Source organism: Gnatocerus cornutus, chromosome 3, assembly GCF_029298725.1.
Source record: "Gnatocerus cornutus isolate USDA-ARS CGAHR chromosome 3, icGnaCorn1.1, whole genome shotgun sequence".
NCBI classification, from domain to species: domain Eukaryota; kingdom Metazoa; phylum Arthropoda; class Insecta; order Coleoptera; family Tenebrionidae; genus Gnatocerus; species Gnatocerus cornutus.
In genome coordinates, this window is record NC_142235.1 from 18,112,934 (window position 1) to 18,136,860 (window position 23,927).

The 23,927-nt window shown below is 36.2% G+C and overlaps 6 protein-coding genes across 6 annotated transcripts; 2 read left to right on the plus strand and 4 right to left on the minus strand.

Annotated features, from left to right (window-relative positions):
- Positions 1–2,185: 2,185 nt before the first annotated feature.
- LOC148177717 (fatty acyl-CoA reductase wat-like) lies at positions 2,186–3,932 on the minus strand. Its single transcript, XM_088033020.1, has 7 exons — positions 3,735–3,932; positions 3,445–3,690; positions 3,251–3,396; positions 3,096–3,205; positions 2,803–3,048; positions 2,579–2,759; positions 2,186–2,531 (listed from the first exon to the last, which is right to left on the minus strand). Exons 1-7 carry the CDS (start codon positions 3,930–3,932, stop codon positions 2,186–2,188), a joined length of 1,473 nt encoding a protein of 490 aa, XP_087889146.1.
- Positions 3,933–9,073: 5,141 nt separating this feature from the next.
- Positions 9,074–10,815, minus strand: LOC148177718 (fatty acyl-CoA reductase wat-like). Its single transcript, XM_088033395.1, has 7 exons — positions 10,618–10,815; positions 10,327–10,572; positions 10,146–10,291; positions 9,993–10,102; positions 9,703–9,948; positions 9,473–9,653; positions 9,074–9,419 (listed from the first exon to the last, which is right to left on the minus strand). Exons 1-7 carry the CDS (start codon positions 10,813–10,815, stop codon positions 9,074–9,076), a joined length of 1,473 nt encoding a protein of 490 aa, XP_087889521.1.
- A 1,413-nt stretch (positions 10,816–12,228) lies between these two features.
- On the minus strand, positions 12,229–14,001 carry LOC148177719 (putative fatty acyl-CoA reductase CG5065). Its single transcript, XM_088033021.1, has 7 exons — positions 13,795–14,001; positions 13,504–13,749; positions 13,323–13,468; positions 13,170–13,279; positions 12,880–13,125; positions 12,650–12,830; positions 12,229–12,589 (listed from the first exon to the last, which is right to left on the minus strand). The coding sequence occupies exons 1-7, from the start codon at positions 13,990–13,992 to the stop codon at positions 12,244–12,246; spliced, it is 1,473 nt and encodes a 490-aa protein (XP_087889147.1). The 5' UTR covers positions 13,993–14,001; the 3' UTR covers positions 12,229–12,243.
- Positions 14,002–17,894: 3,893 nt separating this feature from the next.
- Positions 17,895–18,624, plus strand: LOC148177720 (leucine-rich repeat-containing protein 51-like). The gene is made up of 4 exons (XM_088033027.1): positions 17,895–17,973; positions 18,018–18,232; positions 18,279–18,455; positions 18,505–18,624. The coding sequence occupies exons 1-4, from the start codon at positions 17,895–17,897 to the stop codon at positions 18,622–18,624; spliced, it is 591 nt and encodes a 196-aa protein (XP_087889153.1).
- A 36-nt stretch (positions 18,625–18,660) lies between these two features.
- Positions 18,661–20,821, minus strand: LOC148177721 (serine/threonine-protein kinase pelle-like). Its single transcript, XM_088033022.1, has 3 exons — positions 20,606–20,821; positions 19,948–20,561; positions 18,661–19,599 (listed from the first exon to the last, which is right to left on the minus strand). The coding sequence occupies exons 1-3, from the start codon at positions 20,723–20,725 to the stop codon at positions 18,966–18,968; spliced, it is 1,368 nt and encodes a 455-aa protein (XP_087889148.1). The 5' UTR covers positions 20,726–20,821; the 3' UTR covers positions 18,661–18,965.
- Positions 20,822–22,584: 1,763 nt separating this feature from the next.
- On the plus strand, positions 22,585–23,584 carry LOC148177722 (homologous recombination OB-fold protein-like). The gene is made up of 3 exons (XM_088033025.1): positions 22,585–22,669; positions 22,719–22,925; positions 22,973–23,584. The coding sequence occupies exons 1-3, from the start codon at positions 22,634–22,636 to the stop codon at positions 23,507–23,509; spliced, it is 780 nt and encodes a 259-aa protein (XP_087889151.1). The 5' UTR covers positions 22,585–22,633; the 3' UTR covers positions 23,510–23,584.
- Positions 23,585–23,927: the final 343 nt, after the last annotated feature.

Below are 23,927 nucleotides of genomic sequence, written 5' to 3' on the forward strand. Positions count from 1 at the left end.
TCTTCAATATCTTCTTATTAATTTCCACAACTTTCGAAATTTTATTGAAAAAACAATTAAATTTAGAGAAGGTACTATTTCTAATCGGACTATTAACTGCACAAAATTACAAAGTTTTAAATTAAGAGACACGAATTTTTTAAATTATTATTTTGAGGACGAATCAAAAATCTCTAATGTCTTCTATTAAAATCCATAACTCTCGTAATTTTATTGGTAAATCTATAAAATTTGGAGGAAGTACTACTTTTAATCCGACTATTAACTGTAGAAAATTACAAAATTTTAAATAAAGAGACACAAATTTTTGGATTTTTTTTTGAGGCAAACCAAAAATCATCAATGTTTTCTATTAACTTCCATAACTCTCGGAATTTTATTTGTTAGTTAATGAAATTTGGAGGAGGTACTACTTCCGGTCTGATTATTAACTGTACGAAATTACAAAATTTTACATTTAGAGACATCAATTTTTGTATTTTTTTTTTGAGGGCAAACCAAAAATCTTTAATATCTTCTATGAAATACCATAACTTTCGTAATTTTATCAATACAAAAATTAAACTTACAGGAGGTGCTACTTTCTAAACGACTATTAACTGTTCAAAATTACAAAATTTTACATTAAGAGACATTAATTTTTATTTTTTTTTTTTGAAGACGATCCAAATATCTTATTAATTTCCACAACTTTTGAAATTTTATTGGAAAAACAATTAAATTTAGAGAAGGTACTATTTCTAATTGGACTATTAACTGCACAAAATTACAAAATTTTAAATTAAAGGACACGAATTTTTTAAATTATTATTTTGAGGACGAACCAAAAATCTCCAACGTCTTCTATTAAAATTCAAAACTCTCGTAATTTTATTGGTAAATCAATCAATCATACTACTTCTAATTCGACTATTATCTGTACGAAATTACAAAATTTTAAAATAAGAGATAAATTTTTTGGGAATTTTTATTTTGAAGACGAACCAAAAATCTCCAATGTCTTCTTTTATATTCCGTAACTTTCGTAATTTTATTGGTAAAACAATGAAATTTGGAAGAGGTATTATTACTTCCTATCCGACTATTAACTGTGCAAAATTACAAAATTTTTATTTAAGTAACACACATTTTTGAGATTTTTATTTTGAGAACAAATCAAAAATTTTCAATGTCTTCTATTAAATTCCATAACTTTCGTAATTTTATTGGAAAAACGATGAAATTTGAACGAGGTACTACATCTAGTTCAGTTATTAACTTTACAAAATTTTAAACTGAGAGACACAAATTTTTGAAATTTTTATTTTGAGGACGAACCAAAAATCTTCAATATCTTCTATGAATTTCCACAACTTGCGTAATTTTATTAGTAAAACAATGAAATTTGGAGGAGGTACGATTTCCGATTTGACTATTAATTGTACGAAATTACAAAATTTTAAATTTAGAGACACATTTTTGAAATTTTTATTTTGGGAGCGAACCAAAAATCTTCAATGTCTTCTATAAAATTCCACAACTTTTGTAATTTTATCGTCAAAACAATGAAATTTGGAGAAGGTAGTACTTCCAATTCGACCATTAACTGTACGAAATTACAAAATTTTTAATTGAGAGACACGAATTTTTGAAATTTTAATTTTTAGAGCGAACCAAAAATCTTCTGTCTTCTATTAAATTCTATAATTTTTCGATTCGACAAATTCTTGAAATTTTTTTTTTGAGGACTAATCAAAAATCTTTAATGTCTTCTATAAAATTCTACAACATTTGTAATTTCACTGGTAAAACACTGATATTTGGAGGAGGTACTACTTTTAATCTGACTATTAATTGTGCAAAATTACAAAATTTTAAATTAAGAGAGATCAATTTTAGAAAATTTATTTTGAGGACGAGGCAAAAATCTTCAATGTCTCCTATTAAATTCCATAACTTTCGTAATTTCATCGGTGAAACAATGAAATTTTTAAGAGGGACTACTTTCAGTCTAACTATTAACTGTAAAAAATTACAAAATTTCAAATAAAGAGACGAATATTTGAATACTTTTTTTGACGAACTAAAAATTTTCAATTTTTTTTATTAAATTTCATAGATAAAGCAATGAAATTTGGAGGAAGTACTTCTTCCGTTTCGACTATTCACTCTAAAAAATTAAAGCACGCTCTTTATTAATTTCAACTTAAAAAATAAATCCTAACACAAACATAACCAACTTATACACCAAAAACCAAAACAACGCCACAACTGAATAATGAAGAACGAACAAAATTTTAATCTTCCTCCTCCCTTTGTCAAACGTATCAGGAGTATCCTTAAGCAAATGAAGTCTGGCACCAAAAGTACTATTATGACCCCATTCGTCCCAATCGATATCCTCCGTGTCGAAAAAGAACACCTTCTTGTCTTTCGCGTTCATTTTCTTCCACAATTCCTCCACGTTCCTATCATCAAAGTTCCATTCTCTGGTGGTAAAATACGAGATCATCTCCAACGACCTGTTTAATCTCTGGTAGTTCTTCACAGCGCTAAAAAAAAAGAAAAGTTACGTAATCAAAGTGGTACTCTCACATACAGAGTGGGTTTTCCTATACAAAAAAGAACAAAATCGACGATGTACGCCAACACGGTGTGTAAAAAGAACACACAAATCTTGTGCCACGTTTTGTTTTCTCTTAACTTGAAGCAGTAGTACCACAAGACTTTCTCAGTAGCGGCGTCCCAACAGTGCGGTTCTATCATCTCCATGAACCCCTCTAAAAAACAATGAGGATCACGTGTGACCTTCTGTTAACATACTCCAAGTCAATTGAGACTTCCTGTGCCCCACGTAGTTGTAGATGATGGTACTATCAGCAGTACCTCTTTGCCACGCAGCGGCTAGGATAACATTCGCGACGTAGTCCGCCGGTACCAAATTCGACTTGGCGTCTAACTTGGCGTGCAGACTTTTAATCACCCCCAATCCCGCCCCCAGGACTATACCAACCACTCCGTAGATGTTGTCGATCCACCCTGGGAACGGTTCCGCGAAGGTGTTCATTACTGCAATTAACAGATTAGAAGAGGTTGATGACACTGGGGAGAGTTACTGATGGCGGGACGAACCACTGCCACTGGTAGGTCCGCAGAGGCGGATCTCACCAGGTCTTCGGAGATGCTCTTGGAGAAGATGTACGTGTTGGGGTAGTTCTTCAGCAAACTAAAAATAGGGGTGGAGAAGAGGTGTTTTCAACGGACGACTTACTGGGGTGATATGGCTTCTAACGTTTCTGGACTTATTGAGTTTACCACTGCAAGAAGATCCTCGCTTTTCATTGCCGGCTCGTAAAAGTCTTCTTTGACGTGCGAGTGGATGCAGTTAGAGTACGCCGTCGACACGAAGACCAAGACCTGGAGAGTTGGAGTGGAAACAAATGGGAATTAATAAAACCTGAATACCTTCAAACGTTCCATCTTCTTCGCCAACTCCAGAACGTCTTTCGTCCCTCTGACATTCTCCGCCGCCTCTTTGAGACTCTGATCGAATTTAACGTTAGCTGCGGCGTGGATCACACATGTCGTCTCCTTGGTTAAAATCCCAACGTCTTGTTCCCCAAGTCCTAGTTGGGGTTGACAACAATCTCCATTGATCAACTTCACTTTTTTCAAAGCACTCGAATTTTCCGCTTTCAAGCGATGAAAACACTTCACACTTCAGATTAAGTAGATTCGATTTTTTGGTAACTTACAGCAAAATTGAAGACTTCTTCAAAGCGCTCGTTTGGAGTTTTTCCCTTTTTGGGGCGGATTAACAGGTAGACTTTTCCGACTTCTGGACATTCTCGTAAGAGCTTTTCAATGAGGATCTTACCGACGAATCCGGAGCCTCCGGTGATGAAGACTGTTTGGTGTTTGAAGAAGTCTATAATTTCGCTGATTTCTGACATTTTGTGCGGGTTTTAGTTCAAAAATGAATCTTTATATGTGGCGTTTTAATAAAGGAACAATAGAAGAAGGGGAATGTCCGTCTACATTGTTAAAAATTATGCGCTTTTTATTTGATTTCCTATTATCATTAACACTCATGTAACCTTGATCGAGGTTGTTGTGTGGTAATGGAAAACATTTTTGTACTGCTGGGTCATGCTGAGTGGCAATAATGACTTTTTTTTCGCGTTTTAAGCGTCTGAAAAAGTAAAAATCTTGTTGGAGGAATTTTTTTAGTCTGTAAAACGTCAGGTATATTTGTTTGCTCATCTAGAATGAGTACGGAAAAGTGTTCGTCTGAATTGTTGCTGATTTACACACGTGAGGCATGATGGCGTTGACCGCGTTTCCTGCAACTAAAAGAATGAAATTAATTAGAAGTACTCTTTCCGTTGCGGCTATTAGCTGCATGAAATTACAAATTTTTATATAGGAAAACACAAATTTTAGGAATTTTGGTTTTGAGGACGAACCAAAAATTTTCAATATTTTCTATTAAATTGCATAATTTTTGTAATTTCATTAATAAAACAATGAGATTTGGAGGACTATTACCTCCACGGAATTACAAAATTTTAAATTGAGAATAGAATTTTTTGTTAATTTTTATTTTTAGAACGGTCCAAAAATCCTCAATGTTTTTATTAATTAAATTTCGTTGTTTCATCGGTAAAAGCAAAGAAATTTGATGTAGGTACTACTTCTAATCTGACTATTAACTGTACGAAATTACGAAATAAAAATTTTTGAAATTTTGGAGGCGAACCAAAAATCTTTAATATTTTCTGTTAAGTTCTATGACTTTCGTAATTTCAATGATAACAGAATTAAACTTAGAGCAGGTACTACTTTCGTTACGATTATTAGCTGTACGAAATTACAAAAATTTAAATCAAGAGAAAGACATTATGGAAATTTTTATTTTGAACACCGACCAAAATTCTTCAAAATTATTTATTCGGTAAATTCGTGCAATTCAGCCGTTGATTCTTGATAAAAATTGATGGTTTTGTAGATTTCGAGCTTTTCTCTGCGAATTCAAACCAGAAAACAACGAAAATCCGCGAGAAATTGTCGTTTTGCATCGAAATATGCGTATTTTTCTAAGAATTTTGATGATTTCGTGCAAATTTCTGCTGTTTTCTTGCATTCAGACGTTAAATCTTGATAAAAAGTGAAGGTTTTGTAAATTTCGAGCCTTTCTTTGGGAATTCAAGCCAGAAAACAACTAAAATCCGCGAGAAATCGTCGTTTTGCATCGAAATATGCAGATTTCTCTAAGGATTTTGATGATTTCATGCAAATTTCTGCTGTTTCCTTGCATTCAGACATTAAATCTTGCTAAAAAGTGTAGGTTTTGTAAATTTCGAGCCTTTCTTTGGGAATTCAAGCCAGAAAACAACTAAAATCCGCGAAAAATCGTCGTTTTGCATCGAAATATGCAGATTTCTCTAAGGATTTTGATGATTTCATGCAAATTTCTGCTGTTTCCTTGCATTCAGACATTAAATCTTGCTAAAAAGTGAAGGTTTTGTAAATTTCGAGCCTTTCTTTGGGAATTCAAGCCAGAAAACAACTAAAATCCGCGAGAAATCGTCGTTTTGCATCGAAATATGCAGATTTCTCTAAGGATTTTGATGATTTCATGCAAATTTCTGCTGTTTCCTTGCATTCAGACATTAAATCTTGCTAAAAAGTGAAGGTTTTGTAAATTTCGAGCCTTTCTTTGGGAATTCAAGCCAGAAAACAACTAAAATCCGCGAAAAATCGTCGTTTTGAATCGAAATATGCAGATTTCTCTAAGGATTTTGATGATTTCATGCAAATTTCTGCTGTTTCCTTGCATTCAGACATTAAATCTTGCTAAAAAGTGAAGGTTTTGTAAATTTCGAGCCTTTCTTTGGGAATTCAAGCCAGAAAACAACTAAAATCCGCGAAAAATCGTCGTTTTGAATCGAAATATGCAGATTTCTCTAAGGATTTTGATGATTTCATGCAAATTTCTGCTGTTTCCTTGCATTCAGACATTAAATCTTGCTAAAAAGTGAAGGTTTTGTAAATTTCGAGCCTTTCTTTGGGAATTCAAGCCAGAAAACAACTAAAATCCGCGAAAAATCGTCGTTTTGCATCGAAATATGCAGATTTCTCTAAGGATTTTGATGATTTCATGCAAATTTCTGCTGTTTCCTTGCATTCAGACATTAAATCTTGCTAAAAAGTGAAGGTTTTGTAAATTTCGAGCCTTTCTTTGTGAATTCAAGCCAGAAAACAACTAAAATCCGCGAAAAATCGTCGTTTTGCATCGAAATATGCAGATTTCTCCAAGGATTTTGATGATTTCATGCAAATTTCTGCTGTTTCCTTGCATTCAGACATTAAATCTTGCTAAAAAGTGAAGGTTTTGTAAATTTCGAGCCTTTCTTTGGGAATTCAAGCCAGAAAACAACTAAAATCCGCGAAAAATCGTCGTTTTGCATCGAAATATGCAGATTTCTCTAAGGATTTTGATGATTTCATGCAAATTTCTGCTGTTTTCTTGCATTCAGACATTAAATCTTGCTAAGAAGTGAAGGTTTTGTAAATTTCGAGCCTTTCTTTGGGAATTCAAGCCAGAAAACCAAGAAAATCCGCGAGAAATCGTCGTTTTGCATCGAAATATGCGTATTTTTCTAAGAATTTTGATGATTTCGTGCAAATTTCTGCTGTTTTCTTGCATTCAGACGTTAAATCTTGATAAAAAGTGAAGGTTTTGTAAATTTCGAGCCTTTCTTTGGGAATTCAAGCCAGGAAACAACGAAAATCCGCGAAAAATCGTCGTTTTGCATCGAAATATGCGTATTTTTCTAAGAATTTTGATGATTTCGTGCAAATTTCTGCTGTTTTCTTGCATTCAGACGTTAAATCTTGATAAAAAGTGAAGGTTTTGTAAATTTCGAGCCTTTCTTTGGGAATTCAAGCCAGGAAACAACGAAAATCCGCGAAAAATCGTCGTTTTGCATCGAAATATGCGTATTTTTCTAAGAATTTTGATGATTTCGTGCATATTTCTGCTGTTTTCTTGCATTCAGCCGTTGAATTTTGATAAAAAGTGAAGGTTTTGTAAATTTCGAGCCTTTCTTTGCGAATTCAAGCCAGAAAACAACTAAAATCCGCAAAAAATCGTCGTTTTGCATCGAAATATGCGGATTTTTCTAAGAATTTTGATGTTTTCGTGCAGATTTCTGCTGTTTTCTTGCAGTTCAGCCGTTGAATCTTGATAAAAAGTGAAGGTTTTGTAAATTTCGAGCCTTTCTTTGCGAATTCAAGCCAGAAAACAACTAAAATCCGAGAGAAATCGTCGTTTTGCATCGAAATATGCGGATTTTTCTAAGAATTTTGATGATTTCGTGCAAATTTCTGCTGTTTTCTTGCATTCAGACGTTAAATCTTGATAAAAAGTGAAGGTTTTGTAAATTTCGAGCCTTTCTTTGGGAATTCAAGCCAGGAAACAACGAAAATCCGCGAAAAATCGTCGTTTTGCATCGAAATATGCGTATTTTTCTAAGAATTTTGATGATTTCGTGCAAATTTCTGCTGTTTTCTTGCATTCAGACGTTAAATCTTGATAAAAAGTGAAGGTTTTGTAAATTTCGAGCCTTTCTTTGGGAATTCAAGCCAGGAAACAACGAAAATCCGCGAAAAATCGTCGTTTTGCATCGAAATATGCGTATTTTTCTAAGAATTTTGATGATTTCGTGCATATTTCTGCTGTTTTCTTGCATTCAGCCGTTGAATTTTGATAAAAAGTGAAGGTTTTGTAAATTTCGAGCCTTTCTTTGCGAATTCAAGCCAGAAAACAACTAAAATCCGCAAAAAATCGTCGTTTTGCATCGAAATATGCGGATTTTTCTAAGAATTTTGATGTTTTCGTGCAGATTTCTGCTGTTTTCTTGCAGTTCAGCCGTTGAATCTTGATAAAAAGTGAAGGTTTTGTAAATTTCGAGCCTTTCTTTGCGAATTCAAGCCAGAAAACAACTAAAATCCGAGAGAAATCGTCGTTTTGCATCGAAATATGCGGATTTTTCTAAGAATTTTGATGATTTCGTGCAGATTTCTGCTGTTTTCTTGCATTCAGCCGTTGAATTTTGATAAAAAGTGAAGGTTTTGTAAATTTCGAGCCTTTCTTTGCGAATTCAAGCCAGAAAACAACTAAAATCCGCGAGAAATCGTCGTTTTGCATCGAAATATGCAGATTTCTCTAAGAATTTTGATGATTTCGTGCAGATTTCTGCTGTTTTCTTGCATTCAGACGTTAAATCTTGATAAAAAGTGATGGTTTTGTAGTTTTCGAGCCTTTCTTTGCGAATTCAAGCCAGATTCGACTATTTAATCGGGAAATCAATGAAATTTAGAGAAGATACTACTTCCGTTTCGACTAATGACTGTACTGTAATTGAAAAATTTCAAAGCAAGAAATATTTTTTTGGCAATCTTAATTTTGAGGACTGGCCAAAAATCTTCAATATTTTCTATTCAATCTCATAACATTCGTAATTTTACCAATAATAGAATGAAATTTGGAGGAGGTACTTCTTCCGTTTCCACTATTAACTGTACAAAATTGCGAAATTTTAAATCAATAAACATAATTTTTTGAAATTTTTGTTTTGAGGACGGAGCACAAATTTTTAATATTTTCTATTCAATCCCATAACTTTTGTGATTTTATCGGTAAATCAATGAAACTTGGAGGAGGTACTACTTTTCATCCCACTATTACCTGTACGCATTTGCAAAATTTTAAAGCAAGGGATAAATTTTTGAGAAATTTTTATTTTGGAGTCGAACCAAAAAGCTTCAAAATTTTCTGTTAAGTTCCATAACTTCCGTAATTTAATCGATAAAACAAAGAAATTTGAAGAACATACTACTTCTAATCCGATTATCGAATGTCCGAATTGGCAAAATTTTTAAATAGCTAACAAAAATTTTTTAAATAGTATCTCACATTCTATGCATTCCAAAAGTCTTTGGATTCGCTAGCGATGATATTAGAATTGGGAAATATGAATAAATGTACATGTAAAGCTTAAAATTTATTCTTTACACCAATTAACGGACATTAAAATAGGAATCCTAAAACAAATCTTAAAAACTTATACAAGAGAAACCAAAACACCGCCAACAAGCCATAATGAAGAACAAACAAAATCTTCAATTTTCTTTCTCCTCTCTTGATGGTTTCTGGAGGATCCTTCAGCAAGTACCGCCGAGCAGCAAAAATACTCTCGTGCCAATAAACATCCCAATTGATATTCTCCATATTGAATGAAAACAACTTCTTGTCTTCTTCGTTCATCTTACTCCAAAGTTTCGTAACGTTACCATCATCAAACTCCCAAGTTCTGGTCGAGAAGTACGTAACTAACTCGAGCTGCTTGTTGATTTTTTGGTAACTGGACCTCGCTCTACGGATAATAAATATGAAAATAAGACAAAATTATCATTGATGAGGAGATACATGGTCGGCCTTCCTACACACCACAAGACGAAATCGACAACGTACGCCACCACTGTATGCATGAAGAACACGCAGATTTTATGCCAAAGAGCGTTCTCTCGTATCTTGAAGCAGTAGTACCACAAAACCTTTTCCGTCGCGGCCATCCAACAATGAGTTTCTACCGTCTTCATGAACTCTCCTGCAACAAAGATCTCAGTCTTGTGGTAGTTTTAATGGTACTACGGTACTCCAAGTCATTGTGGATTTTCTATGACCCACGAAATTGTAGATTATGGTACCAGGAGACGTGGCGGCTCGCCACGCCGCTGCCAAGACACAATTTGAAACACAGTCTACTGGTACCACGAGGGCGCTAGCATCCAGTTTTGCATGGAAACTCCTGATGACACCCAACGCAGCTCCTGCGACTATTCCAACAACCCCGTAGAAGTTGTCAATCCAACCAGGGATGGGTTCTGCGAGGGCACCGGTGACTAAAAAGAATCGTGAGGTTAGGGGATGGGGCGCAGGGTCGTACCGATAGCCGGGCGGACGATTGTTACTGGTAGTGTTTGACTAGCAGCTCTGACGAGGTCTTCACAGATTGATTTGGTGTAGATATATGTGTTGGGCCACTCGCCTAAGAGTCTGGAGGGTGTTAAGACGAGGAAAACGACGAAACGGTACTTACTTTGGGGTAACCGCGTCAAGAATATCTTCATTAAGCACGTCGACTGTTTGAAGGAGCTTCTCCACAGACATGGGGGGCTCGTAAAACTCTTCTTTGATGTAAGAATGAATACAGTTGGAGTACGCTGTGGACACATAAACAAAAACCTACGATATGACGGTGGTACTGTGGACACTCTCACTTTTAGCTTCTTCATTTCCTTCGCCATGGTCAACAGGTCTCTGGTAGCCCGCACATTCAAAGCCGCCTCTTTGAGACTTTGATTGAACTTCACGCTAGAAGCAGCATGAATGACACAAGTCGTCTCTTGGATCAAAATCTTAACATCTTCATCGCTGATTCCCAGGCGCTCTTCTTGGCAGTCTCCATTGATTAAGTGCACTTTTTGTAAACTTTCAACATTTTTGGATTTGAGAGGATCGAAACACTGAGAGGAAACTTAGAAGTTGAGAGACCAAGAGGTGGTACTTACTGGAAAGTTGAAGAGATCTGTGAAACGCTCCTCGGGAGTTTTGTTCTTTTTGGTGCGAATTAACACGTAGATTTTGTTGATCTCTTCGCATTCTCTGAGGAGTTTTTCGATGAGCACTTTACCTAAAAAACCGGAGCCTCCGGTTAGGAAAAGCGTTTGGTTTTGAAAGAAGTTTTTGATGTTGCTGACTTCTGACATGGTTGAGGCTTACTAAGTGCAGGAGGATTGTGGAAAATATATTATTCGAAAAATTTTAATGAGTGCAGAGAAAGGGAAATTGCGGTTATTGTCTAGGTATTATTTGATTTATTCTTTGTAAATATGTGCATTTTTCAATTGTAGTTTATTCGCATGACAACTTCTTTTTGAGTTTTATGCGAATTATACAAAGTACCTTCTCAACTTGGTTCTATTTTAAGTTTGCCTTGTTAAAATTTAGACTGTGCTAACACAGACTAAAATAAATGCAATTTTATTTTTACAAGCTTAGTTAAAACAGAATGTTTTGATTAAGGTACGAATAAATTAATATGTTTTGTGTTTTTTAAGTAGTGCACTATCCTTATTCTGCAGATGAATCGAAAATTTTCAAAACTGTTTATTAATGCTTGTAACTTTAGTAACTTTAACGCCATAGCAATCAAATTTGGTAAGGTTACTTACTAAACAAGGCTTAGTTACTAACTGTGCCAAATTTCAAAAATATCAGGCTAAACTGTTAGATTTTGGAAATTTGTATTTTTTGGTTAAACTGAAAATTTTCAAAAAAATTTTTTAAGTGTTTACTTTGGTAATTTTTGCCCTTTATTAATCAAATTTAGACAGGTTAAATATTTGAAGTTAGTTGTTAACTGCGCCAACTTTTAAAATTGTGAGTAAAACAAGATAAATTTTAGATTTTTTTTTATTTTGCAAATGAACTGAGAATTTTGAAATCTGTTTATTGAAGCTTGTAGCTTTAGTAATTTTAACGCTATAGCAATCAAATTTAGGTAGGTTACTAATTGGGGTTTAGTTATTAACTTTGCCAAATTTCAAAATTATTCGGCCAAATTGACAGATTTTGGAAATTTTTATATTTTGGCTGAACTGGAATTTTCCAAAAAAAAATAAGAGTAACTTTGGTAGATTTAACGCCTCAGCAAGCGATTTTGGGCATATTAGTTATTTTATTAATTGTGTCAACTTGCAAAATTGTAAATAAAACAAGATGAATTTTGTTTTTTTTTTATTTTGCAAAAGAACTGAACATTTTTTAACTGTTTATTAAAGCTTGTAAAACTTTCGTAATTTTAACGCTACAGTAACCAAAATTAGAGAAGTTGTTAATCAGAACTTACTAACTGCACCAAATTTCAAAATTATGAAGCAGAAGCCACAGATTTTCGAAAATTTTATTTTTTGAGTGAGGTGAAAGTTTTTGATTTTTTTTATTAAGGATTATAATTTTGGTAATCTTGACTCCACGACAATTAAGAACTGAAAATTTGGGTTTTTTAAGATCATTTTGAATTTTATTTTGAAAATAAACCAAAAATCTACTGTCACATTCTCTAAATTTTTAATTTTTTTAGATTTCGAAATATGAAAACATACAAAATTATTCTCTGCACCAATTAAACAAAATTAAAATAAAAACCCTAAAAAGAACATTAAAAACTTATACAAAAGAAACCACAACACCGCCATCAAGCCATAATGAAGAACAAACAAAATCTTCACTTTTCGTTCCCCTCTCTCAAGAGTTTCCAGTGGATCCTTCAGCAAATACTGTCGAGCACCAAAAGTACTATCATGCCCATAAGCATCCCAGTCGATATTCTCCATGTCGAAAGAAAACAACTTCTTGTCTTCTTCGCTCATCCCAGTCCAAAGTTTCGTTACATTACCATCATCAAACTCCCAACTTCTGGTCGAAAAGTACGTAACCAACTCGAGCTGCTTGTTGATTTTTTCGTAACTTGACCTCGCTCTACGAACGATAATAATTCTTATAAATAAAAAATATTAGCAATGACAAGGAGGTACATACATGGTCGGTCTTCCAACACACCACAAGACGAAATCGACAACGTACGCCACCACTGTATGCATGAAGAACACGCAGATTTTATGCCAAAGAGCGTTCTCTCGTACCTTGAAGCAATAGTACCACAAAACCTTCTCCGTCGCGGCCGTCCAACAATGAGTTTCTACCATCTCCATGAACTCCCCTGCAACAAAGATCTCAGTCTTATGGTAGTTTTGATACTACTACGGTACTCCAAGTCATTGTGGATTTTCTATGACCCACGAAATTGTAGATTTTGGTACCAGGAGACGTGACAGTTCGCCACGCCGCCGCCAAGACACAATTTGAAACACAGTCTACTGGTACCACAAAGGCACTAGCATCCAGTTTTGCATGAAAACTCCTGATGACACCCAACGCAGCTCCTGCGACTATCCCAACAACCCCGTAGAAGTTGTCAATCCAACCAGGCATGGGTTCTGCGAGGGCACCGGTGACTAAAAAGAATCGTAAGGTCAGGGGATGGGGCGCAGGGTCGTACCGATAGCCGGGCGAACGATGGTTACTGGTAGTGTTTGACTAGCAGCTCTGACGAGGTCTTCACAGATTGATTTGGTGTAGATATAAGTGTTGGGCCACTCGCCTAAGAGTCTGGAGGGTGTTAAGATGAGGAAAACGACGAAACGGTACTTACTTTGGGGTAACCGCGTCAAGAATATCTTCATTAAGCACGTCGACTGTTTGAAGGAGCTTCTCCACAGACATGGGGGGCTCGTAAAACTCTTCTTTGATGTAAGAATGAATACAGTTGGAGTACGCTGTGGACACATAAACAAAAACCTACGATATGACGGTGGTACTGTGGACACTCTCACTTTTAGCTTCTTCATTTCCTTCGCCATGGTCAACAGGTCTCTGGTAGCCCGCACATTCAAAGCCGCCTCTTTGAGACTCTGATTGAACTTCACGCTAGAAGCAGCATGAATGACACAAGTCGTCTCTTGGATCAAAATTTTAACATCTTCATCGCTGATTCCCAGGCGCTCTTTTTGGCAGTCTCCATTGATCAAGTGCACTTTTTGTAAACTCTCGACATTTTTTGATTTGAGACGATCAAAACACTGTGAGGAAACTTAGAAGTTGAGAGACCAAGAGGTGGTACTTACTGGAAAGTTGAAGAGATCTGTGAAACGCTCCTCGGGAGTTTTGGTCTTTTTGGTGCGAATTAACACGTAGATTTTGTTGATCTCTTCGCATTCTCTGAGGAGTTTTTCGATGAGGACTTTACCCAAAAAACCGGAGCCTCCGGTTATAAAAAGCGTTTGGTTTCGGAAGAAGTTTTTGATGTTGCTGATTTCTGACATGGTTGAGGCCGTACTAAGCGTAGGAGGATTGTGGAAAGAAAAATTCCGAAATATTTTAATGAGTGTAGAGAAGGGGAACTTGCAGCTATTGTCTAGGTATTTGATTTATTATTATTTATTCTTTGTGAATATGTCCATTTTTTAATTCTTATTTATTCGCATGAAAACTTTCTTTTGAGTTTTTCTCAAGTCAAAATTCAAAAAGATTCAATAAATGAACTCAAATAACGCCCGCAGATTATTATAATCGGATTTAGTAAGAGTTAATTGCTTAGATTCAAAGAAGTTCAAGTTGAAGGACTGAATATTTATACAAAGCACCTTCTGAACTCGGTTTCTATTTTATGTTTGTCGTTATAAAACTTAGACTGTGTTAACACAGACTAAAAAAAATGTGCAATGTTAACACAGACTAAAAAAAATGTGCAATTTGATTTTTACATTTTCATTCAAATTATGGTAATTTTTTACAAGCTTAGTAAAAACAGGATGTTTTCATTAAGGATCGAATAAATGAATATGTTTTGTGTTCTTTAGGTACTGCTTTACTTCACAAAAACATATTTGAAAATGACTTAATTAATTTATTTCAAACCATTTTTGAAATGTGTATTGTATTTATTCCGCAGATTAGTCGAAAAATTTTAAAGCTTTCATTAAAGCTTGTAACTTTGGTAATTTTAACGCCATAGCAATTAAATTTGGTGAGGTTGCTAACCATGGCTTAGTTACCATCTGTGTCAAATTTCAAAGTGATCGGGCTGAAATGACAGATTTTGGAAATTTTTATTTTTTAGACAAACAGAATTTTTTTTACGGGTGTAACTCTGGTAATTTTAACGCCTCAATAATCAAATTTGAACAAGTTAGTTATTTGGAGTTGCTTATTAACTGTGCCAAATTTCAAAATTATGAGACTAAAAGTGACATATTTTGAAAATTTTATTTTTTGAATAAACCGAAAATTTTCAAAACTGTTTATTAAAGCTTATAACTTTCGTAATTTTAACGCCACAGTAACCAAAATTGGAGAGGTTGCTGATCAAGACTTATTTACTAACTGTGCCAAATTTCAAAGTTATAGAGCAGAAATGACAGATTTGGTATTTTTTTTTTTGGGTGAACAGAATTTTTTTTTATTAAGGGTTGTAACTCTGGTAATTTTGACGCCACAGCATTTAAAGTTGGGGAGGTTACTACTTAAAACTAAGTTACCAACTAAACCAAATTTTAAAATTATAGAGCAGAAGCCACAGATTTTGAAAATTTTAATTTTTTGGGTGAACTGAAAATTCGGGTTTTTTTATTAAGGGTCGTAACTATGGTAATTTTGACGCCACAGTACTTAAATTTAGGGAGGTTACTAGTCAAGTCTTAGTTACCAACTGTACCAAATTCAAAAATTATAGAGCAGAAGCCACAGATTTTGAAAATTTTTATTTTTTGGGTATACGGATAATTTGGATTTTTTTTATTAAGGGTTGTAACTCTGATAATTTTGACGCCTCAATAATCAAATTTGAACAAGTTAGTTATTTGGAGCTGCTTATTAACTGTGCCAAATTTCAAAATTATGAGACTAAAAGTGACATATTTTGAAAATTTTATTTTTTGAATAAACCGAAAATTTTCAAAACTTGTTATTAAAGCTTATAACATTCGTAATTTTAACGCCACAGTAACCAAAATTGGAGAGGTTGCTGATCAAGACTTATTTACTAACTGTGCCAAATTTCAAAGTTATAGAGCAGAAATGACAGATTTGGTAATTTTTTTTTTGGGTGAACAGAATTTTTTTTTTTATTAAGGGTTGTAACTCTGGTAATTTTGACGCCACAGCATTTAAAGTTGGGGAGGTTACTACTTAAAACTAAGTTACCAACTAAACCAAATTTTAAAATTATAGAGCAGAAGCCACAGATTTTGAAAATTTTAATTTTTTGGGTGAACTGAAAATTCGGGTTTTTTTATTAAGGGTCGTAACTATGGTAATTTTGACGCCACAGTACTTAAATTAAGGGAGGTTACTAGTCAAGTCTTAGTTACCAACTGTACCAAATTCAAAAATTATAGAGCAGAAGCCACAGATTTTGAAAATTTTTATTTTTCGGGTAAACGGATAATTTGGATTTTTTTTATTAAGGGTTGTTACTCTGATAATTTTGACGCCACAGCAATTACATTTGGGGGAGTTACTACTCAAGTCTTAGTTACCAACTAAACCAAATTTCGAAATTATACAGGGTCCGGCAACACTTGTGTCCACCCCCAAAATCGTCCTTAATTTTAAAGACAAAATTTTGAAAATTTGCATACGCTCACAGTTGACGAAGCTTTAGAAGCTGACAAAAAAAATTGTTTTTTATCACGGTTTGTTTAGCGTCGCGACGCCCAAGAAGTCTAATTTTTAGCGATTTTTGAGTTTTTGCAGAAATATTCGCGAATTCAAATTTTTTTCGACATAACTGTAACAAAAATATTTGAATTTTTGTTTTAAATCAAATACAAATTGTGTTTAAAATTTGCGAAAAAAACGCTGCTTTATCGAGTTAGTTTTCAAAATTATGACGGCGCAGTGGCAAACTACGTTTACACCAAAATTTCACAAGTCACTTCATTCACTTTTATAAAGGTTAATTTTGATTAACACGGGCATGTTGCACTTTATGGACACCAGAAATCGTTAATTAACATCGACAAAGCGACAATTTCACCAAGTAAGACTTTTGTTACAATCTAAAGCGAGCCAAAGAATAGATGTCATTTGTGACACAAGATGTTGACAGATGGGTGTAAACGTAGTTCCCAATTTTGACGTAATGAAATTGGAAACTAACTTGATAAAACAGCATTTTTTTCTCAAATTTTGAAGACAATTTACATTGAATCTAAAATATCAACTGAGATATTTTAAACATATTTATATTAAAAAAAAATTAAATTAGGGGCTGATATCACAAACTTTCACAATTACCTAAAAATTACATTTTCAAAGCGTCGCGACGCCAAAACTATCAGTGATAAAAAACAAATTTTTGCGTCAGCTTCTAGAGCTTTATTAACTGTGAGCGTATGCAAATTTTAAAAGTTTTATCTTTAAAATTAAAGACGATTTTGGGGGTGGACACAAGTGTTGCCGGACCCTGTATAGCAGAAGCACAAATTTTGAAAATTTTTATTTTTGAATGGATGAACCGAAAGTTTTTAAAAGTTTTTAGTATATCTCTAACTTCTAAAATATTTGACTTGTACGTCAGATTTGGTCCTCTTAGAGATTTTGAGTTGCCCTTTCGACTGGTATAACCACATTCTCCTTACAACTCACCTTGTAAATGCCGTCCGAAATATCTAAATACAATCAATATCTCGTTTATTTTAGAACTGAACATAAACTCATTTCAAGCAGAATTTCACGGTAAATCCAAAACTGTGCTTGAAATCCTACTACGTCGAAAAAGAACGGAATTTAAGGTGACTAACATTACAAGTGGTTGCCAATCTTTGTTTGAAATAAATTATAATAATTCAGTGGAAAACTTAAAATTAATAGAGGTCTGTATGGTAGATAATGAATGCTTTATTGTCAAAAATCCCTTATTTAAAAGTAAAATTCCTAAACCACATAATAGCTCAGTAACAGCCGGAATAATTAGCCCTATTTTCAACATCATCAACACTGGAATTTTTTAATTTTTAACATAGAATTATTAATCCAGTCGCCTTGGCCTCACGTGAGTCGGAACTCGACATTACAACGTCAAATAATCGACACATGTCAGGAAATGACAGATATCCAGACATACGTCCACACGATTCCCCACTTGATTTCAAGTTTTATTTATTCTGACGTGCGAAAATCAACATCCCCATAGCAACCCCTGTCACTCACGTCATCCCCAAAAATGCAAATCGACGAAAAGCGAGAACTCGAAACAAGCAAACCGGCCGACTTTTCCTTCAAAAAATTAAAAATCCTTGAAGGTACGTTCACATCCCTCCATCCCAGTCATTCCCTGTTCTTCCAGCCACAGGGGTGGAACAAGCCCGGGCTTCCCGACTAGGCGGTGTTCCCGAACGCGGCACGCAACACAAGAAGTTCCTAACTCGATCAGTGTGGCTCAACAACAACCGATTAAAATCCCTGAAAAATTTAGATGTTTTCGTCGATTCTATTTTGGAATTCCCGGATCGACTCGGGTGGATCGACTTCTCGTTTAATCAGATTTCGGAAATACATGAAGTGAGTTGGGGTGGGGGTGGGGGTGGTTAGTTTTAATGTTTTAAAGTCGATTTTGAAATTCCCGGACTTGAAGATTGTGTACTTTCATGGGAACTGTGTTGAGCAGTTGGATCAGATTCTGAAGTTGAAGAATTTGAAGATGTTGAAAACTGTGACGTTTCATGGGAATCCCATATCGAATTTGACGTATTATAGAAGCTACATCATTGCGGCTTTGCCGCAGGTTACTTAATTCAGGCTTTTGTTCTTACTTACTTATCATACACTTCTAGATTGACAATTTAGATTTTACTCCAGTTTTGAAAAATGAAAAAATGGCGCCAGCGCCCTACGAATACATAAAAGATGCGAGAGGGAAACCCACCAAAGAGGCGGCGAAAAGTGATGACTAGAAATTATTTTGTTGACAGGATAGACAAAAATCCAAATTTCAAATATAAATATTTTATTTAAAACATATAAAAATATAAACTCTGAGTACAAATATTGAAAAATTTAATCACAAATAGATATTTACATACCAAGTGCGGAAACTGACCAATTTCGCACGAGTATGAATGTAGATGCACGAGGCGGCAGCCGAGTGCAAGAAAGGCACTTTCCGACGAGTTATGTACACTATTTTTCCTACGACCTTTCATCATCAGGAAGACAACATAAGTTTCGACAATAATTCATTTCTTATCTATTTTAAATGCCACTTTCATATGGAGCCGTAGAAAAAATCAGTGTATTAATAATTCCTTTCTAACATCATTAACACATTGACCATATCCGGCCGGTTCTTCGCCAACGAATGCACACACCCCTTCCCTATATTAATCATCTTCGTAAAATACTCCTCACCCCCTGGAGCCCTTGGATCCTTCAACTCCAGAATTTGTCCCTCTCCATAATTCACAACATAATCCCTTAAAAACCGATCCTCCCTCTTCCGTGTCACCGAAAAAGCACTCGCCCCCGTGGCCAATTCAAACAGAACAACCCCAAAACTATAAGTGTCAACTTTCGCTGAAAACTTCTTGTAACGCATGAACTCATCGGGAAGATACGGTCTAGTCCCGTGGATTGTAGTAATCGTGATGTAGTCCTGGGAAGGACCCTCCCGGGCTAACCCGAAATCCCCGATCCTAGGGGAGTCATTGGGGTCTAGAAGAATGTTGGCCGATTTGATGTCGCCGTGGACCAAAGGCTTTCCCCGGATTGTGTGGAGGAATTGGAGGCCGCGGGCTGTTCCTGTGGCGATGTTGAGGCGGGTGGGCCAGGGGAGGACGCGGGAGGGGTCCCGGATGTGCAGGCGGGACTCCAGGGAGCCCCCCGGCATGTACTGGTAGACGAGGCAGGGCTGGGGGCCGCCGACGCTAAACCTGAAAAAAGTTGGTGGCTAATTCGGGAAACCAGAATTCGAATCGGACTATAATGCAAGACAAAATGGCGGATCCAAGATGGCGGAAATACTATAAATTGGGGGATTTGTGTAGGAAAAATTGACTAATTCGAAGAACATAAGCCAGACTTCGAAAAGGAAGATAGTACAAGACAAAATGGCGGACCCAACATGGCGGAAACACTAGAAATTGAGGAATTTGTGTAGGAAAAATTGACTAGTTCGAAGTACATAAGACAGACTTCGAATAAAAAGATAGTCCAAGACAAAATGGCGGACCCAAGATAGCGGAAAATCTCAAAAATGATTTTTTTCTCTATCCACTCACCCATACAAAGGTAAAATGTTGTCATGCCGATACGCATTTAAGCAGTGCAGCTCAGTGTTGGACTGCACAATCTGCTCGCAACTCGACTTAGGAGTGTCTTCCTTCTTCTCAATCCTCTTGATGGCCACCTGCGTGAACTTCCACGTCCCCCTGAAGACAATCCCGAATCCTCCTTTCCCCAAAATATTCGCGTTATCCCAATTATTGGTAGACTTCTGTAACTCCTCATAAGGGATCTGTGGGATCAGCCCTGCAGACTCCATCATAACGGAAGCATCGGAAGCCCCCACAAGCCCCGGGAAGGCCGACCTTGTTTTAACCAAATGATTATGGTCAGTGGTGACATTATCATCACGGGTTTGAACAGTTTCCTGCGGAGCCCCATTTAAAATTTTCACAGTTTGGGGTGGAGTTTGAGGGGGTTGCGCAACATCTTTAATGTACCGATGAAACTTTTCATCAACAAATGGTTTTAGTACTTTCATAGCTTCATACTGCTTCATTTTACAAAGAAGAATGAACAGTTCTAGGACTGTGTGTCCAAAAGTGTTCCATTCGCTCAAAAGGGTGTCTATGGGTGTGCGTCTGGACTTCTCACATTCTAAAAGAATAGCCTAAGAACAACAATTGTAGATTGAGAGTGTTTTGGGGGCTTTACCTGGAGTTTTGGGGCTTCAAACTGCATGTATTTGGAACCCAATTCGTGGAAACAGTTCTTGGAGTCTAAGAGGGTGCAAATGGTGCGTCTTTCGTCGTAGGGCAGATCGCTAATTCGCATTTTTGGACTCTTGAAGATATTTTATGGTTTTCAGTTTTAAAGATTTTTTGAGGTTAGGTTATCTGTCAGTGTTAAAATGTCACGATCATCTGATCAGACATTGGAGGTAAAACAAACTCAAAATCCCTAAATTTAGAGTTAGGGACTTTGAAACTTTGAAGACATTGGAGAATTTTTGTTTTTTTAACCGCCACTCGTAAACTATTTGACCTACCGATTTGAGATTCGGCCAGTTGGTAGATCTCGAGCTGCTCTTTCGATTGATGTACAACTCAAAGGAATTAAATGTCGTTTTTTACCGAAAAAGTGGGTTAAAAATGACTTTCTGAAAACCTAATTCGGTCAATATCTTGTTTATTTCTAAAGAAAACTGAAGTTGGTTATGCTCATTTAACGCAGAATTTCACACAGAATCTAAAACTGTGCGAATTTTTCACGTGCGTCAATAAATAACCAAATTAGTAGCGACTGAAGTGTAGAAGGCAAACATTTTAAAGTTCCGAAATACTTAATGTTGGATTTCTCTGAAACTACGCATTAATTGCAAAAAATCTGGTTTTATATAGCCCAAATTCGAAAATTATTTTTTTTTATTGAGGTACCAACCTCAGTAATACAAAAACACTAGACCGCCACATTTCTCTTTGTTTGGACCAAATACGTAAAAATTAACACAAAAATTGAATCTTTTCTACCATATTTCGAGATTTTCCGTCTTTTCGAATTTTATAAACATTCAAAATTTGAATTACATTGCCACTCCAAGGAAGTAAAATTCCCTAGATCTCTGACAGTCCAATGACGTAACCTCACTTTTTTCAAGTACCGAAATCGAAGTTTTTGGTAAAAATGAATTTGATTCTTCTTGTTTTTAGGTCCCATTAAGATGTTTCCTGTCTTCAGAAACCTGGTGAAGCTTGTTCGGGGCTACCAACCCTCTGCAAACTACCACGTAATGCCCCAGGGACATGCCCCCCTTCAAAATCGAATTCTGGCCCCCTTGGGGGTGAGTGTCACTCCAAACTGCGGCTTCAAAGTGAAGGGAAAAGTGAAACGAAGATGTAAAGACTGTTATATGGTAATGCGGGAGCAACGCCTCTTTGTGCTGTGCCGCACACACCCGCGCCACAAACAGATGTCGATGGTCAAGGACGTGAAGAACACGTGGATTTTAACCCACGCAACACAGAGTAAAGTGCGACCTTGGTGAAGTTAGTTATTTATTTTATTAAACGCGTTCTATGGAGTCCAAACTTAGTCTTTCCTTCACTCTTTTAGTTTTGTTATAAATATTGTATAACATGAAGAATAAGTAAACATAGGAAACCACCCCAAAAACATTGATTATAAAGAAAAACCGATCAACCCTTTCTTCCTTTTTGTTGTCCCGGTGAATCCCATACAGGTGGTCCAACATCGCAAAGTGAAAAATCAAATCCCCAAACGACAAATACACGCAGATTGTAATGTACTGAGGTTGGGTATAAAGCACCGACCACATCAACAACACCGCCGCCACTGAAGTCAATACTAAGAGCACCGTAACGAATTTCAAACAATGCGGACACCGCGCGTACACAGCAAAAGGAGTCAAACTCGCCAGTTGCAAGGCGAACAAGAAGGAAACTCCAATCCGCAGAGGCACGAAGAAACAACACTTCTTAAACACTAGCACGTGGATGCGTTCCTCCACTCTCAAATGCCTGAAATTCGCCCACTTCTTGCGGATGTGCTCCAACGTGCAGAAGTCCATTTGAAATCCGCGCCAAGATGGCCCCCTCGGAGGGTCGGTAAAACAGTCAACTGTCAAAGTTTTTGAAAGTTGCGAAATGGGAAAACCGTGAAAACCATTTCAGTTTGTTGAATACGAAACTGTTTTTACTCCCACCGACAGAATGTGAAGTAGTAATGTCGGGGAATAACACGGACTTTGAATTTGGCGAAGTAAGTAAAAAAAATCGTAAAAGTGAGGTTATGTTGTTTTTTCCCACAGGCATTCTCCTTCGATTTTGAGCTTGAAACGCGGAATAACAAGAAACGTGCAACTGAGCCGCCTCGAAACGACCAAACGAAGCGACAGAGACTGTTCAAAGTCCCGAAAAATGTCGTCAAACGGAAATTTCCAGGACCTGCAGGTATCCTTCCAGATCGCAAGGATTCCAGTTCGATTCTTAGTGAAACGGGCGAAAAAGACCCCGAGGTACGGTCACGTGTCTCTCTTCCCCTTTTTCATTGGGTGGTTTTCAGGCAATTCCCTGCTCCCAGATGTCAGTGAGCGTTTTCCACAGCAGCCCCTGGTTGGACTTGACCCGCGACTACGAGCACCTCCTGGAAAAGTACGACATCAATTGGATAAAACTGAACGCGGCGTTGAATAAACTCCCCAATCACCGAGCGCCGTTCCTGGGGGCTGTCGTCCACAATATTGAATGCTCAGAAGGGAAAAATGCGCTGGTGAAAGTTGTACTGAAGGATGTGAGTGGGGAGATTCATGGGACTGTAACTCCGAGTTTGTATGAGGAATACTCGAGTTGTTTAGTGGCGGGGGCTGCAATAGTTCTGAGGGAGTGTGGTGTTTTGACTACTAGAGAAAATGGGAATCATTATTTGGTGATTATCCCGAGGAATTTGGTGGCTGTTTATCACAAGGGGGCTCAGGGGACTTCTGTGGTGAAAGTGCAAGATTTGGGGAAAGGAGCCGAGGTGGAAAGTACAGAGCATTTGCTATTGGTGCAGGATGCTTTGGAAGGGATTGATCCAGATTCATTTTTAGAAGATTTTTAAGAGTACTTTTAGAGGTATAAAAATACAAACAATTTAGTAATTTTTAATTTATCATTAAAAGAGAAGAGTAATTAATTAGTTAGCTTGATCAATTCCGAAATCCACTCCAAACAAAAGATAAATCGGTTTTTTTCTGAGATGTGAGAACAGAAATGTATGTTTTGCTAGCATATTTACGTGATAACGTATCCCTAATGAGATTATGTATAAATCATATTCCATATTTTGATCTTCTGATGACACGGATGCGTTTTTTGTTTTTTTTTGTAATAATTCCACCCCCTCGTTCCCACAGTTTTCCCTTGGGCGTAAAAATTTTTTTACCTCACTCCTTACGTAATTTACTACAATAACAACTTCAACATTTTTTTTTTAATTTTACATCGAAATGAAAGTTGATAGTTTCGCCAGTACAACG